The 17,282-nt window shown below is 40.0% G+C and overlaps 1 protein-coding gene across 6 annotated transcripts in view; it reads left to right on the forward strand.

Annotated features, from left to right (window-relative positions):
* Window positions 1-17,282, forward strand: part of gria4a (glutamate receptor, ionotropic, AMPA 4a) — a 123,259-nt gene that overhangs the window by 97,587 nt on the left and 8,390 nt on the right. For 4 of the 6 annotated variants that reach the window (XM_085245692.1, XM_085245694.1, XM_085245695.1 and 1 more), the window contains exons 14-16: window positions 7,710-7,908; window positions 12,178-12,425; window positions 16,087-16,201. In XM_085245692.1, the coding sequence (XP_085101818.1) occupies window positions 7,710-7,908; window positions 12,178-12,425; window positions 16,087-16,201 (562 nt within the window). The remainder of the gene's footprint in view (window positions 1-7,709; window positions 7,909-12,177; window positions 12,426-16,086; window positions 16,202-17,282) is intronic. The other 2 variants (XM_085245693.1, XM_085245691.1) reach the window with 1 other exon arrangement.

Below are 17,282 nucleotides of genomic sequence, written 5' to 3' on the forward strand. Positions count from 1 at the left end.
TTGATGAAAAAATGAAATAAGCCCGGCGACCAGGCTTTTTGCCATAAAATCATGTGATGGATGAGCCTCTTTGACACTGTGCTCTGCAGAAATACTAGATCATGTCCTTAGAAAAGGAGACGTGTCCTGCATATCATAATGTCATATCACTTTTCTTTCTCCTCAGTTCATTTCCTTTAATCTCACATTCCCTTGTTCACCTTTGCAAGCAGGCAGAATCATAATGCTAACTCAAGTCACACCTGACAGCAGAAATGTGCTACAGCTACAGTGAAGACAAGGTATTTATGTATTATCATAACACAGACTGTAACCCCCCCCCCCCCCCTTTTTTTTTTTTGCCGAGATGCCTTCAAGTTTCCTTGTATTGAAAATATCCAATAATCTTTTACTTTTATTACAAATTTAAGGATGTCTTATGCGTATGTTACCGTGATATCTATATGCAGTATCACATTCCCTCTATTAGCTGTTCAACCATATCAAAAAACAACAAAATGAACTAAATGATAATAAAGGCAAACATAACAGAATTTCTTGCAATGTTTGTACGAGAGATCAAATCCACCCATACGGAAAAGAAATAGTAAAAACGTATATGTGATTTACTCATGAAAGTGGCCACTTTCGCATTACTTTCACACATTGTTTTAGTAAGTATCCAAAACATACAAGTTTCATTATATAATTTTTCAAGGGATCTTATATCTGTTTTCACACTTATATGCTTTTCATACAAGTTTCACACAAGACAGATACAAACTTTATAAGATTTATATATATCTTTTCCATATGGGCAAAGAGACTGTATATAAACAAAATTTGAAAAAGTATGTATATATGCATTATTTTTTAAGCTTTATGACTTCTTTGGGCAAGTAGCCCTCTCTGTGACACAGTGGCTCCAGATAAATATGTTATGTAAAAATGATGAATTGAAAACAACCAGAAAAACTGAAGAAAGTTCAATTTTGAGTATTGTCCACTGTAGGTAAAAACACTATGGTAGCATTGCTGGAGCTACGTCTTCTTTCAGACTTTACATGCTGTACTTCATTCTGTTATGTCTACAGTTACTTTATTTTCTCTGCAAATTATTTTGCTGAAGTCTTTGAAGAATCTAATTTCTTTATTGTTTTCCATCGTTTTTCATCATCCATATGTCTACTCTGACGATGGGACGCCTATTTTTTTGCTCAGGCTTTATCCTCACTTTCCTCCATCTTTCCAGTTGTATTGTCCCTGGCCAGTCAGCGGGGATCGGAATATCGAGGCTGACATTTACTGTGGAGTTGGGAATAAAGGAAAAGAGGCAGCCGCTGCAGGAAGAAATATTCTTTCTGACTGGTTGAATGCGTTCCTGTTTCTTCTATATGTTCATTTCAGTCTGTGTTCATCTGCTTTGCAGTTTGCCTCGTTGGTTGTTACCAGTGCATGGTTTCTTTTTTTTGCTTGGTGAACTATGCATCTCTCCTGCCCCGCATTATGTTTTGTCTTATTACATTTATGAACATCTGTACCCATGTGTCGATACTGGTTGTTTGACTCCGTATACTCTGTGTATTGACTGTGTATGTTGTAGTGAGCTGCCATAGTAAGTCCATTGGTATTCAGCGTGGGTCCCTCTCTCTGTGCTGCAGTCATCTCTGCAGTCTAGGAGACACAGTGTAACAACGCTCCTATTCAGCTCTCTTCTTTCTTTCTTTCTCTCTTTCTCTCTATCTATCTGTCCATCTATGGCCTCCCTACCTCTTTTTTTCTTTGATGCTCACTTTTGTAGTTGGCATTTATATAATGGAAACTGCTGTGCACGTGTGTAGTGGCGTGTCTACATGTTTATGACACTACTGACTACTTTATCTGAGCATCCCACGCAACCGACGCACCGACTTGTGTTTCTTTCACCTTTCCAGTCAAGCACAAGGTAATGGCTGCCATGAACATATTTATACACCCTCAAACACATTGTCAGAGTGACCTTGATAGGGCATTAGCCCCACCCGCCTGTCATCTTTTAGCCCAGGCTTTTGGGTTTCTAATGATGGCGATTGGCTTGGTCATAACATAAAGGGTGGCAACAAAGTGATGGATGGTTAGGTGATAGTGCGGGACTTAAAAAAAATAAAAGAAAGAGATTAAATCATGGTGGAAATGTCTGTTCTCAGAATAAGAAAGACCAAGAGGGACTGCAGGGAAGCAAGAAAGAGGTAAAGGGATCGCCAGTGAACATCTCACAGGGATTAGATCTGTCTCTGTCAATAAGCATATGAAATTACAGCTTCCGTCTCTTGTGTGTACGTGTATTGAGGGGGGCTGTGCGAGTGTGTCTGCTGCTGTCTGGGCAGTTGTGAGCTTGAGTGTGTGTGGCTGCGTATAAATGTGTGTTTGTGAGTGTCATGTGCATTGAGCAAATGGCTGTGGGTGTGTTGAATAGTTAATGGTAGCAACAGATCCAGCTAATGGCATGACTAACTAACTGCACTGGGACACCGAAGCCTACTGAGTAATTAATGATTAGTCTCAAGGTCACTGATTAGAACCCAGTCACGCTGACAGACGACGTGTTTATGAATTTCACAAGTAATCCTTTTTATTTTATGAACAGTCTTTTCAAGGCTCCTCTCTCTAAGCAGCTCAGATCTTTTCTGCTTCACTTTTATAGTTCCTCTTATTGTCTCCTATTATGCCGTTCATTACCTGCCTGCAGCACCTACTGTTTAATCGATTAATTTGATTTTTTTTTTCATGTTCGCCTTGATGCCCTTTATTCTGCCTTCATCTGCTGTGGCGTCTTTGAGCCCGTTTCAATCATTTTGCCGATTTACTTTATGTCACACCTCTAGTCGTTCCCGGAAAAAGATGAAAGCAAGAAGAGACAAAGAAGAGAAAGGTTGTATTATATTATGCCTCCCACCTGCATTATTCAGCCTTTCTGTCTTTTATTGTGCCAAAAGCAAACATTTAAGCTTCACTTTCTTAAAACATCAGTCACACTGCCAGCAGACTTGATATTTGATGAAACTGGTCTCGCTTCCTCCCGTAACTTGAAGACAGCTTTGCTTTAGATGGTTTGGAGGTGTTTAAAGGAATCTTTGATGTTGACTGATCAAAGTGAAGTCAAGTGAGGTGACTTGTTGTAATTGTTGCTGAAATAACATTTAATGAGTAATTGATTATAGTTTTCAACTGATCTGCCTGACACTGATCTTCAATTGGTCTTATGGGAGTAAAAATAAAAACACACTCTAGATATTATGGGCACACCTGAAGCTCAAAATTGCAGTCTCTTCTGTCAGGCGATGAAATCCAGATGTATTGGATGCTAAACAAATTGCATAGCTCAGAAGGATTCAAGTGTTTGCGGGTGACAGTGTGAGTCCGTGTGAGAGGGAGTGAAGACGAACAGCATGCCATTAATCTTTCACACACTGGATTGGGGAGGCAATCTGTTGGCTATCATAGATGATACATGACCAGCTATAGAATGATTCGCCTGTTGCATACCAACACCGTGAAACCGCACACACAGGCAGCATCTCTCACACAGACGCGAAAAGAATCAAAGACACTGCTGTCAAAGATCAGCCGAGTGTACTGGCATGCACTCTGAGAACAGCTGAATTCATCCACACGTCCACATGAAAGCACATTTGTACACATGCCTGCTTGCACATATTGTCACACACGATTCCATCTAAATCAAGCGCCAGAGGGCAAACGTGTTCTCCAATAGGATGGTTTTCTATCAAGCTGCCTGAGATACAGAACCATTTTTAGTTCATTTTCAGAATAAAAGCAGTAACCTCGCCCCCAACATAGCATAAAAGAATGTGCCAAAGCGCATGTGCAGACTCAGTGAGCCGTTTAACTTTTACAGTGTTTCTGTCATTGTCACATCTGTATTAACAGCCCATTCAGCAAGAGGAAAACTGTGCATGGGAGTAGCTATAATTGTAAATCAGCCTTAAACACACTGAAAGGCTGCACAATCTGTGTCTCTTCCCAGTGTATTGTAATTAGTGTGAGAAGCTTTACTGTGAGGTTTAACGACTTTGCTTTATGTTACAGATTTGTAGGACTTCATTAAACGCTGAGCCTTATTTAAATGGGGAAGCCCATCTTTCCCTGGCTCTTCACTGTATTGCCGGGTTTTATCATTTAAAAAAAAGAAAATCCTCGCTAAGATCAAGTTTAGTCTGAATGTAAACAGAACAAAGGGAGATTGTTTGCAGCAGATGCTAGCCCAGTCTCAGCCCAGCAAATGACACGCCAAAGTTAAGGTATTAAAGTGAAAAAAAAATTAGTAAATTAGACTCTACTATAATGTCAGATTAACTTTGCTGGCTGTCCTGCACTGTGGTCCAACATTCTGTTTTCCCCCCTATGAAACCTTTAATCTAGAAATAAAATGAATCAGATGTGATCATTTTAGATTCATGAACACTGAGGATGATTTATTCAAAGAACCTCACGGGTTTAATGTAAATAAAATTAATTAGAAAAATGATTGAATGCTCGAATTGAGCATTCTGCTGATAAAATAATGGACCTCGGAAATTCATCTGTCAACAACTACAGCTGAAAATGCTGCTTGGCGTTGATGGATGCAGTGTTTAGTTTAAGATGACAATTCTAATGCAAAAAGAAGAAGAAATATGTCCTCATCGTACCTTATTCCTCTCTCATCTAATGACACATGCATTTTAGGTCCTAGTACATGTTCATACTGTAGTACTGTTTAGACCAGGGGTGGGCAACTCCAGGCCTCGAGGGCCGGTGTCCCTGCAGGTTTTAGATGTGTCCTTGATCCAACACAGCTGATTTAAATGGCTAAATTAGCTCCTCAACATGTCCTGAAGTTCTCCAGAGGCCTGGTAACGAACGAATCATTTGATTCGGGTGTGTTGACCCAAGGTGAGATTTAAAACCTGCAGGACACCGGCCCTCGAAGCCTGGAATTGCCCACCCCTGGTTTAGACTGTGGTTTTAGATCACTGTTAGGTGATTGCTAGATCACACGATGATGCCATAACATGTGATATTGATAAGAACCTTCAGTGGGCTGTGATGAACCAGTGTGCCCGATTGTCTTGATTCCTCAACTCCTGATCGTGTAGGAGGAGTTGGTGGACAAAAAAAGAGATTTTGTTTGCTACAGTAAGATTGCATGTTATTAGGAATGCTACTAACATCTGCTTTAAAAAAAAAAGCAAGAGTGCTTGCTTACATGCTGGTCTAGTGCCTCTACAGGTCAGAAGCAGCAAGAGAAATTACACTTCCAGAAAACAAGTCAGTTTAACTGGTATAAAGAGTCCATTTTCAATGAAGGAGGTAGTGATTTAGACACATATCAAACAGACGATTTTCAGTTTGTATCCTATGTTTGGCAATTACTATTTTACTTCTTCTCTTTTGCATCTGTGGCTGTTTGCACTACTTTAGGGCAAGAACGTGGTTTAGGTTATATTAAATCTGAAAATTGTTGGAAAACAACAGTAGTTATATTTTAGCTTAAACTTTCTATTAAAGAGCCTGCGTATACGTTGCAAAAATAATTTTTGTTATTATCAACAGTGTTAATTTATGAAAGCTGTAGGCCGGAGCCTTTAATTTGATGTAATAAATTTGAGGAACCCGTATATTTTATGTTAGAGATGTGTTTTGCTGCAGTGTATTGTCATTCAGTATCTGCTCATACCAGCACCTGCGGTTGCCCCAAGAGGAGCTGTCAAATGAATTAATAAATGCTCCTTAAAAATACATTAGAGCGTATATTGGTTATTAAAAGTTTATGTAATGCTTATGAATACAAGATATGCAGAACTGCAGTAAAGTTTTACGCCACTTCTCTTGTCACCGGTCCTGCCTGAAGCACTAGCCAAGGAAATAAGCAGTGCACTCTGCCAAATGCCACTCAGTGATTATAATGGGTCAGTTACAGAGGACAAAATTTCCCCAGTGATCAATAAGGTGCAACTTAAACTTCAACAGATTCCTTACACGGTCATTTTTTCTTTTATACCACTTTCTTTTTCCACTCACCCAGAGTCACTCCACAAGGTTGAATTAATAAGGTATTGTTCACCAGCTAACCAGTCAGATCACCTCTGCGTTTTTGGCCACTAACAGAAATCCTGTGAAATCTATGAAACTTCTGAACATGCCATCCTCTTCATCCTCCTAATCTCTGTCACCGGCATATTTCCTTTTCTGGGCTCAAAGACAAACATTACATCAAAGTGTCACATGGTTAAAAAAACAGAAAGTTTCTGTTGTATCCTAATAAGTATAAAAATATATCTAACAACAGTTTCGTCTGAGAATCCATCACGGTGTATGCCAGGTTCATTATTTCAAGCAAACAGATCAAGGCCTCAAGGACAAACACTATCAAGTCTGTGTGTGTTTGCGTGTGTGTGGATTAAGAGGTGCGATGGATTTTGAAGAGCAGCATAATGCAGAGTTGCTCCAAAAGGTGACAATTTATGCCGAGTCATGCGTCAATGCGTCTCTCCACTTTCTCGCTCCTCGTTTTCTCTTCCGCTCACACTTCTTACAAATAAACCCGACTAAAAATAATTTGTCTGCCGCCGCTCTCACATCAGAGTGTTGGTATCACCAGGCTGTCCGGTAAATATCGGAACACATTGTCTGATTGTATGCAAGAGGATCTGATTATCGCCCGAGGTTTAAGTGGCTATAATCAGTGTTTTTATGATAACAACGGATCACAGATCACCTGAATCAGGAGTTCATCATAGCACCTTTCAGTTGTTTTATTTCTTTTTGGTGTAATTTTACCAAAAAAATAATAATATTAAAGTGCTTCTTAAAAGCAAAAGCGATGAATTAGAATTGATGATTTGCTTTCATGCTCAAGTTATTTATCAGGTCTTTTATCAGTCATTTTCTGCATTTTTTCTTTCTTTCTGAATGTCTTGTAGTGTATGCCCAGTAATATTTTCACTTTGTTTCTCACTCCTTTGAAGTGAAGTTGTTTTTTTGATTTTTTTCTGTATTATTATTTTCCTTGTTGCTGTTTCTGCCCATTAGAATTTCAAGGTCTTTTACTGACTGCGGTACTTAAAAGGAAACATCATGTGGCCTTCATGTATTTTTCTCTGACTTTCTCTAATAGGTTCACTCTCACTTGCTTTCCTTCCTTTTACTCAGTGAAAACAAGTTCATGCAAAAAAAAAAAAAAAATGAATTGCCACTTACTTTGATGCTCCTGCTCACAATTGGGAGATAAACAGCGTAAGCATGGAGAAAAGGAAAAGAAGGAAAGAGGATGAGAGAGATGCTGGCTTGCCCCGATTGCTATCTGTTTCATGTAGCCTCGGTTGCTGTTAGTGCTGAATTGGTTTTCAGGTTGAAAGACAATTACTTTGGCGGTACTGTCAGTTTTGTCATGCACACAGAACGCTTTGTGAAGCTACAGTTTTCTGTGTTGCATATCTCTGCAACGGTAATTGTGTTTCTTTCTCTCTCGCGTTTTTTAATCCCTTCACTGTCGTCTTTACCTTAACCATCTCCGTTTCATCCATCTGCTGATTTCTCGTCTGTGTTTGCTTTCTTTCATCTCCCTAATCTTGCCATCTTGGCCACTTTGTAAAAAAAAAAATTGACTTTATCTTTCCCTTTCTTACACCTCACTCTTCTTTCCCTGTTTTTTCTCCCTACCTCACTCCCCACTCTCTTCTCTGCAGGTCTCTATCTGGACGTATTGTTGGAGGTGTGTGGTGGTTCTTTACTCTTATCATCATCTCCTCTTACACAGCCAACTTGGCTGCATTCCTCACTGTGGAGAGGATGGTTTCACCGATAGAGAGTGCAGAGGACTTGGCCAAACAGACAGAGATAGCCTATGGGACGCTGGACTCAGGCTCCACTAAAGAATTCTTCAGGGTATGAACTCAACGCCCACTGTTCATTTTATTTGATTGCTTGAGCCTTTTCAGGTTAATGGAAATATGCAATCAGCCAATCACATGGCAACATTTCAGTGCATTTAGATATGTAGAGATGGTCAGGACAGGCTCCTGAAGTCCACACAGGCCATCATAATGCGTGGAAAAGGTGATTTAAGTGATTTTAAATGTGTCATTGCTGTTTGTACCAGACAAGCTGTGCAGTGCACAACATATCCAGACTTGAAGCTACTGCAACATAAGGCTGTTCCTGTCAGCTAAGAGCAGGAGGAACTGAGGCTACAATTCACATGGACTCACCAAATAGGACAATAGAGATTGAAAAATGGTCTGATCCATCATGGAATCAACAGTGGTGGTGGTGTAATAGTGAGGGAGATATTTTTTCAGATCATCTCAAACTGGTTTCTTGAAAATAACCTCCACAATCATCAGATCTAAATCTAACACCTGTGGGATTGATTGGTGTGCACCCAACAAAGCAGCAACTGTGTGATGCTATCACGTCAGTATAGATCAAAGTTTTCAGCACTTTGTTGAATCGATGCCACGAAGAATTAAAGCATTTTTGAAGGCAAAAGAGGGTCCAACCTGGTATTAGTAAGGTATAGCTAATAAACTGACAACTGGGTGCAGATTCAAATTTACAGAGATGACTATTTAAAATATTACATTGTTCAGAAAATACTTTAGTGGCAGAACTTTAATCACTTGTATGCTAGTAGGGAATAATGAGTGTGCCTCGGTTACCTAGGCTAATTCAAGCAGCACATACTTGAAAACCAATCTACAACATTCTAGAAAATCGAAATTAAAGGATCTTTCGTGTACTGATCTCGACTTGAGAGAGACTTGAAACGTGATGGTAAGCTGAGATGACTTTCTGTTTCCAGTTAGTTTGCGTGTAAAACCTGATCAAAGCCCACAGTAAGATTTAAAAAGATTACACCGGACATGAGAAAACAAAAGATCTGTGCTGGATTTTCTCAAACGCAATGTTGATTACAGTGAAAAGATGTTTTTTTTTACCACAGTCCTCAGCAGTTAATCAAAATAAAGGAATAAAACCATAATGATTATAAAAGTAGGCAGTAAGGTAAGTAAAGTCAAGGATAACCGGTGGGATAGAATATGCTGCTATGAAAAGAAAGTGGAAAGAATAGCAGAGTGGGGTAAAGAAGCCCCAATTACACCTTCACCCTTTGACCTCTTCACCTATGTGGCTTCCAGTCAGTGCTAATAGTTGACACACATGAACATGCACACAATCCTATTTTTTTTTTCTTTCCCTTTTGCTTCACACAATTATTAAGATTTGTTTTTGTTCCTGTGCATGTTATGTGTATATAAACAGTTCTGCTCTGTAGGAATGTGTGCACTGGTATTTGTGTCTGGAGACAAAGGAGGAAAGGGGGGAGAATGTAGCAGGCAGTAGTCGCTCTGGCATCATCAACATAACGAGCAGGCTGAAATCTGTGGAGGGTGAAAAAGCAATTTACTCTCCCACAGCTGAGGGGGATTCGCCACCACCATTAATTATCTTGTGTGTGCATGCAAGTGTGTTTGTGTGACCGTGGATGTGTACATACAATATCGTGTGCACATAAAGCAACATATGCATGTGTCTTATATGTGTAAGCAAGTTTGAGTGGCGTTTTGTAACGCGCAGAAACACGGTACGTGCGTCCATGTAAGTTTAAAAGCGTTTCCATATTGTGCATGCCTGAAGGTGACTTGCAGCATCCATTTTCCTCTTTCACAGCTACGCTCATTGTTAAAGAATCTGGAAAGAGTCACACCTTATTGTCACACATCCATCCCTCCAAGGCTAGACGGCGCTTTGTACACGCGCGTTTATTATCGGCGTCTCTCGGTCTCACTTTCTTTGATAGGTGGGGGCTTGGATAGATGGGCTGGAGGTGTACAGGAGGGGGGGTGAGAAACTGTGATAGACTTTGGCAGACAGAGGAAGAAATGGAAGGAGAAAAATGAAGAGAAAGAGGGTTGAATGAAGAGAGGCGGAGCCTTTTGATGTGTGTGACATTATTATGGGATAGGTGTCCGTCACGCACTAGCAGCACACTGATACACACACATATCATTCCCCGGGTGCTGGTTTCAGTGGCTGAGGCCCTGGCTTGTTGCTCGAAGAGCGACAGAATAACACTTTATCACCAGGAGTGAAAGAGAAGAAAGAAGCAGTGCGCTGGTGGAGGATGACAGTTTGACTCCTCTGCTTGTTATTTTCACTCTTGAGTACACGCAGTTCACACACACAAGCAAACAAATCATTTCACATATATACACACAGACCGATGTGCAGAATTACAAGACCACAGACATATGTAGGATGTATACAGTACACATTATAACAAAAATATAATAGAGTTTATTTACAATACTGTGCAGACGTCTTAAGCCACCTTTCATTTCTTCGTATTTTGCTAAGAAACTGGTGAATTTATTTACTGAAATATGTGCAACAGAGTTTGTACAATTATAATAAGCTCAAAAGCCAATATCTGGTATGACCACACAAGACGATCCCACACCGCTTCATGGATGTTGAGGTCCAGGCTCTGGGGAGACCAATCCATGACCGATATCCAGGTGTGCTTTTACTGCATTGACAGTGTGTTTGGGATCATTGTGATGTCAATCAGACGCTTTCCAGCTAGTACAGCACGGTGGATCAAGATCTGAAAATACTTCAATGCATTCATAATTCCATCAGTTCTGACAAGATCCCCAGCACCACTGTCTGAAATGTTTTACAGATGGCTGTAGACACTCACTGTTGTAGCTCTCGCCTGACCTCCTCTGTCTTCAAATTGATTGAACCCAAAAATTTCAATTTGGATTCACCACCCCATATGACCTGTCGCAACTGATATTCAGTCTTTTTTCAGTGATGTGACATACCCCTGCTTTTTGTCCCTGGTTTGTCTTGTAGTTTTTTAGGCCTGCCACTTCTGTCTCTGTCATTTCCATTATGTGTCTTTAAGGAAACACTGTATAACATGTGGAGATGTGCTAGATTTTTGGCTCTTTGGGTATCACCATATTGGTACAAAAGCACAGTTTATATGCTTGAAAAACTGAGTTATTTTGGAATTTTTCATAGATTCAAGTTTCAAGTAAAGAAATTGCAAATAATTATCATTTTTTAATAGGCTAAGCTAATAGTAACAAAGTGCCTAAAGATACATTTTGTTATATTTGTAGCTACAACACTGGTTCACCCATTAGGTTCGGCATATTCTGTATGCTTGAATGATTCAACCACAGTAAGTGGTTTTAAAAAACACAACATTCCTCTGAAAATAGCCAGGTACAAAGAGTGGACTGAAAATGAGTGAAAAAGCAGCCAAAGTCCAAAAACGTCTGGTTTGTTCAAGGCAAAATATAAAGAAATAAGTGGTGGCTGAAGACTTTTGTACTGTACTCAGTCCTAAATTCATAACCACACACCAGCTTAGTGTACAAGTATTCCAGTAAAAAGTAAGACTGATGCTTGACTTGTTAGCATCTACGTCATAATTTAAATGTGGTTATGCAGTAAATGTGATTATACACCAGGAGATAAACATTGAAGACACAGCACACCATCAACAGCATCATTTTACTCAGGGACTAAAAGAGGAAAAGTCAGCTTCACATCATATGAAGCTGTAGCAACAAATCAAATCCAGTGGAAACATGGATTGTTAACATGGATTAACAGCTTCCTTTTTGCATCAGTAAAGTCAGCACTAAGGTCAGCATGTCGATTTGAATAATTAATTAGATAGTGTCCGCACACTGTTCAAAGTAATATTTATAAAAGAAAAAGACTGGCAGGCATTGTTCTATTTTTCTTGTAGCTGAAAACCAATTAATTTCTACTCATTCCTTAAGCATAAATCCATTTGAAATAGGTCACAAAAATGGAATTTTGTTTTCATTTTTGTTAACCTTCCCAAATCAAGTTTAAGAGCAATGTGTTTGGCAAGTTTGAGTGTTTAATGTTTAATATCTTTTGGAGAACATCAATAACTTAGCAACAAACAGGCAGTATTTGTTAGTGGGACTCATTTATTTTTATTAAACGGCTGAAATATATACAGTGAACATCTACAACGTAGCTTCCTTGACAGCTGGCTTCCACATCATTTTAGGGAAAATTTGCTCCTATAACTGTGAATTTATACCCATTAATTCCCTGTTAACCTTTTCCTTTCTCCCCTTTGCTCCTCTTCCATGCTAGAGATCCAAAATAGCTGTATACGAGAAGATGTGGTCATATATGAAATCCGCTGAGCCAACTGTCTTCACCAAAACCACAGCAGAAGGCGTGGCAAGGGTCCGAAAGTCCAAGGGGAAGTACGCCTTCCTTCTCGAGTCCACCATGAACGAATACACGGAGCAGCGAAAGCCTTGTGATACCATGAAAGTCGGAGGCAACCTGGACTCCAAAGGATACGGCATTGCAACACCGAAAGGCTCACAGTTAAGGTGGGTGGAATAGTGTAACAATAGGAAACAGTAACGACGCTGATACTGGACTATTGCTGCGATATTCCACCTACCCTGCTGTGCCTTTAATACTTGACCTAAATCAACCTCTCACTGCTGTCTGGTGAAAATTTCTCAACCAAAGAATTGTAAAAATTGACCGAAGTGGATATTGATTGATTCTCGCAAGCGTAAAGTCCCAAATTAACAGTAAATGTTATTGATTTAACACAGTTTATGGATTTATGGCAGTTATATGTTTTTACCGAGCAGCAGTGACTTCGATAAATGTGTTAAACGTGCAAATCATTTGTTTAGTCATGGTTTCTTTTGTTAATACCTTAATTTCTTTTTCCCCCCACTTTCTGCCTTCCTTTTTGTATTGTTTGTAATTCTGTTCGACTCTTTGCTCTCACTTCTGCCATCTGTTAAATCAAAGCATGTCACCTCCACTGTCTTTGTCCTGTGTCGCTGTCATCCATACGTCGCTTTGTGCTTGTGTCCTTCCTTTCTTTTTTGTTGCTATTTTCAACCACCTTTTCTCCACAGGGCCACCTTCCAGGTAACTCTGTTCATTTGTCTGCTATCATCTCACTCTTCCATGATACTGATGATGACAATGATTAAAAGAGAGATTTATTACCAGAGAATGACCACGAGGAGAGGCAGAACCACAGACTGCTGCCACTCCATCCAGAGCCACGGGGGGAATTTATAGACAACCAGGAAAAGAAAGAAAGTGAGGAACAGGAAGCAGAGGGGCCTGTCCAATGGGGGGAATTCAAAGTAAATATAATACAGGAAAAATACAGATCCACAAACAAAAGAAAGACACAGTTTCAATCTTTAAACCAGTTAAATTAATAGATAATTGAACAATCTCAAATTAAAGCCCAACAAACAGAAAAATTAGTAGTAGTTTTTTAAAAGGAAAAAGTGCATCAACATGAAATAGAAACCAAAAGATGGAGGAAACAAATGACAAAGTGAAGTTGGTCATTTTATCTTGTTTTTCCCTCAGTAGACATTTGTTTCTCTGGCTTGTTAACTTGAGCTTACAGTAACAGTCTCAATAGGTTTCACTGCGATATCCTCAGCAATGCAGATAATTCATTTTCCAGGTGACTGTGACAGCAGTAAAGAAACTTTGTCTTCTCAATGTGACAAGTGCCTGCTGAGAGAAAAAAATAATTGACTAAATTCAGCAAAGCTGGACCACTTGCTCACTCCTCTCTCCTCCATCTATCTCTGTCAGCATTTCAGATTTGCCACATAAAAGGCAAAGCACAAACAGCACAACAGCCTCACACCATGTCCTATAACTTTCCCCTGTGCATGGTGCAAAGTTCCTCAAGACCCCTGTCGCCCTGTAGTTTAGCTCTTATTTTCTTAAAAGAGAAAAAAAAAGGTTTTCCCGTTTATGAGGGAAAATTGTGACAGACAGCAAGTGGATAGGTTCCTTTGGAAGCTCCCCCGTAACACATACCTGGGACTATCCACGGTTGTCTCTGGCAGCTCTCAGTCTGCAGAAACAGACTTGCACAAGGCTGCGAGTGCGCACGCCGGGTGAGCCTGCCTCTCCTCCTGGTGCAGTAATCATTTGATGTGATGATGATGATGATGATGAAGAGCATGAATGCTCTGCTGACTGAGCTGAACATTAATAGTATTGTTTACTTTCTGCTATATGACTCCTTTTGATGTGACTTTTAATATGTGACTGTCATTATCATGCTTTACAGATCTTTTTGAACTGTTTTCATCCATTCCTCTTATGTTGATGAGATTAGTCAAGGCCGGCAGATTAGATCACCCCAGAGAACGCTGTCTCTTCTCGAATCTCTCGAATATTGTTTCTAAGCTCTTAACACCAGTGTACCATCAGACCGTCAGAGATGAGATAGTGCTTCCAGATAGGCAAGTGCACAGACAAAGGGCCAGACAAATAAACAAGTACGCAGCGACTGCTGTGACCGTTGTGCAGAGATTAGTATGGCCGATCAGCAAGAAGAGGATGACAGGAAAGAGTTCATGGGCAGCTGTAAAAATCAAAGATGTGGCAGAGAAAGCAGAAAATGACACAGTCATACCATAACTCTTGGCCCTTGGAAACATGAAGCATGATTTTTCAAATAATGTTGCCGCGCAGCAAGAAGGTCCTGAGTTCAATTCCACCAACAGGCGGGGTCTTTCTGTGTGGAGTTTGCATGTTTTCCCCGTGTTTGCGTGGGTTCACTCTGGGTACTCCGGCTTTCTCCCACAGTCCAAAGACATGCAGTTTGTGGCGATAGGTTAATTGATTAATCCAAATTGCCCATAGGTGTGAATGTGGGTGCGAATGGTTGTCTGTCTCTGTGTAGCCCTGAGACAGACTGGCGACCTGTCCAGGGTGTGCCCCGCCTCTCGCCCTATGACAGCTGGGATAGGCTTCAGGATAAGTGGAAGTAAATGGATGGATGGATGTTTGCTATAAATCCAGGATGTCAAACTGATTTTACATTATGGGGCACATATGTCTCGCTTTCATCATAAACAGTCCAAACTCCCTTTTCTGTCAGTGTAAAGATGTTTAACTACACATTTAATCCCATTTAAAATAAGAAAAAGAAGTTTAATTTCAATTTGATGTCTCAGTTGTTCTACATGATAAAAAATTGCTGCTGTAGTAAATGAAAGAAATCTGTTAGCATAAATAAATAAATGTGTAAAATTACAGAAAAACGTTCATGTGGCTCGCTACACGGACTCTACTGCAGTTACAATTACTGGAGAGTAATTCATAATTAATAAATCATCATTAAGAAATATTTCTAATATAGAAATGTCTTTGTATTGTTACTTTGGCGTAGTATGGCCATTGGGGGGGCAGAATCTGGCCCTTATGTTTGACACCCCTGCTAAAAACTGTGTATTGATGAAGTAAATTGCCATTCAAACAGATTCAATTAATTTTTGTTCTTTTTTGCATGGAAAATTTACATGTAATTAAATTACTTAAACATAAACATTTTAGACACTCGAGGCCACACACTGCATGCACATCTACAAAGAAGTATTGGCAAGTAATGATTTTGTATTTCATTAAAATCATGCTAGGTATACAGACAAACATACACTGTACGGATGCCAAATAGTTATCCCTGTGTCCCTGAATTTTGTTTAGAGGTCAGTCCCTTTAACAGAGTAAGCAGGGCCTTAGGAAACTGAGGCCACACAAACACAATGTGCACACACAGAGCAATAGGACGACAGGGGGGCAGCAGGAGGGGGCAAGTGCCTCATCAGTACACTACAGAGACCTGGTTAACACACTATATACCAGTAATCTGACACTCACTGTGGTAGCATCTGATTTTAGTGCAGCCAGATACAGAAGAGTAACGCAAGAGGGGTTTTTTTGTAAAACCACAAAACAAATTTGGAAAAAATTCCAGAAGTAAGTCAAGGAGTGATAGTAAGGGAGAGCGTTGTCCGGGGTGCGGTTTTCCCCCTCTAACTCACCTGTATGTGTGAATTCAGCCCATCCTAATTTCTGCTCCCTCTCGTCCTCCTTTTCCCTTTCCTTCTCCTGACTACGGTCCCCCGTCCATCTTGTCTGTTTGTCCCTCCATCCTCTGCTCTGACCAAACTATCTTATCTGTTCCTCCTTTTTTACTTAAAGAAACGCGGTCAACCTGGCCGTGCTAAAACTCAACGAGCAGGGCCTGTTGGACAAATTGAAAAACAAGTGGTGGTATGACAAAGGAGAATGTGGCAGCGGGGGAGGGGATTCCAAGGTTAGCCCTCTCTGTCTGCCCCCCCCACCTCCAGGTGACAGGGGCTGCTCACCAGCTGAGTGGCTCGCGACAGCCCCCGTCCTGGGAGTGTAACACATGCATCTGCCCTGGCAAAGAGTCACGCAGCGTACAGGGAGGATAGAAGAGATAGCTTAAATCTCTTGAGACAACCTGCAGTTGCAAAAATGGGCACATGGTTGCACTGATGTCCACGGTCTGTGACTTTATATATAAGTTCAGACACAATGACAAATGCACTTTGAAGCTTGTTGATACACATACAATGAAAACCCCTGAAATAACTTCTTTTTAAATGAATCAGCTGGCTGGACCTGGTAGAGACCCAGAACCCGATTGCTGGAAAATGTAAATATATCCTACTTTCATTTTGAATCATCAGGGGGGAAATGCTCATTTTCTTTATAATGCATGGAAAAATATCCCTATTCTGAGTAACTGCCAAAATAAATCAAGCACATCTCATGAAGATAACCATTTTAAAGGTGCTTTGCACTGAACTGGTAATGTCCCTCTGACAGGACAGAGTGCAAAGTAATGGAAAGAGGTTTCCCTGATGGATAGCTGGAATAATAAAGAGAGCAATTACTGTCAAGACGGGAATATTTGCCCCCTAGTGGCAGCTCTGGGAAGAGTAGAGAGAAAACAAACAGTCTAGTTAGAGTCAAATGCAGACACCCCCTGAGGGGCTCAGTTTGACTAAAGGCAAGTGGAGAGATGAATAATTAATAAAACCAAAAAAGCCAGTCACAGGATATGTGTGATTTCAGCAATTTGGAACATTTTTCAGCAAAAAAAGTTCTATAGTGTGATAAAGAGTCAAATATTTTAATTTCTAAAAGTATTCAGCTAGATCTTTAACAAAAGTTTCATTCCTTTAGTCAGTTTGAAAACTGAGAAATTTTAAATGCAGTCTATCAAGTTCATTTGAACAGGAATAAATTCTACATGCTTGTTAGTGGCTGTAATTAGATACAGGCTTTGAGCTAAATGCATGCTAATTAGTTGTTATTTGTCATGTAATTAATATTAATTATTGTTAGTATGCACAACTATATAAACT

The sequence above is a fragment of the Mchenga conophoros genome, linkage group LG14, assembly GCF_057382185.1.
Source record: "Mchenga conophoros isolate Kocher_MC1m ecotype Shallow Benthic linkage group LG14, M_conophoros_male_GT1.1, whole genome shotgun sequence".
In the NCBI taxonomy this organism is placed as follows: Eukaryota; Metazoa; Chordata; class Actinopteri; order Cichliformes; family Cichlidae; genus Mchenga; species Mchenga conophoros.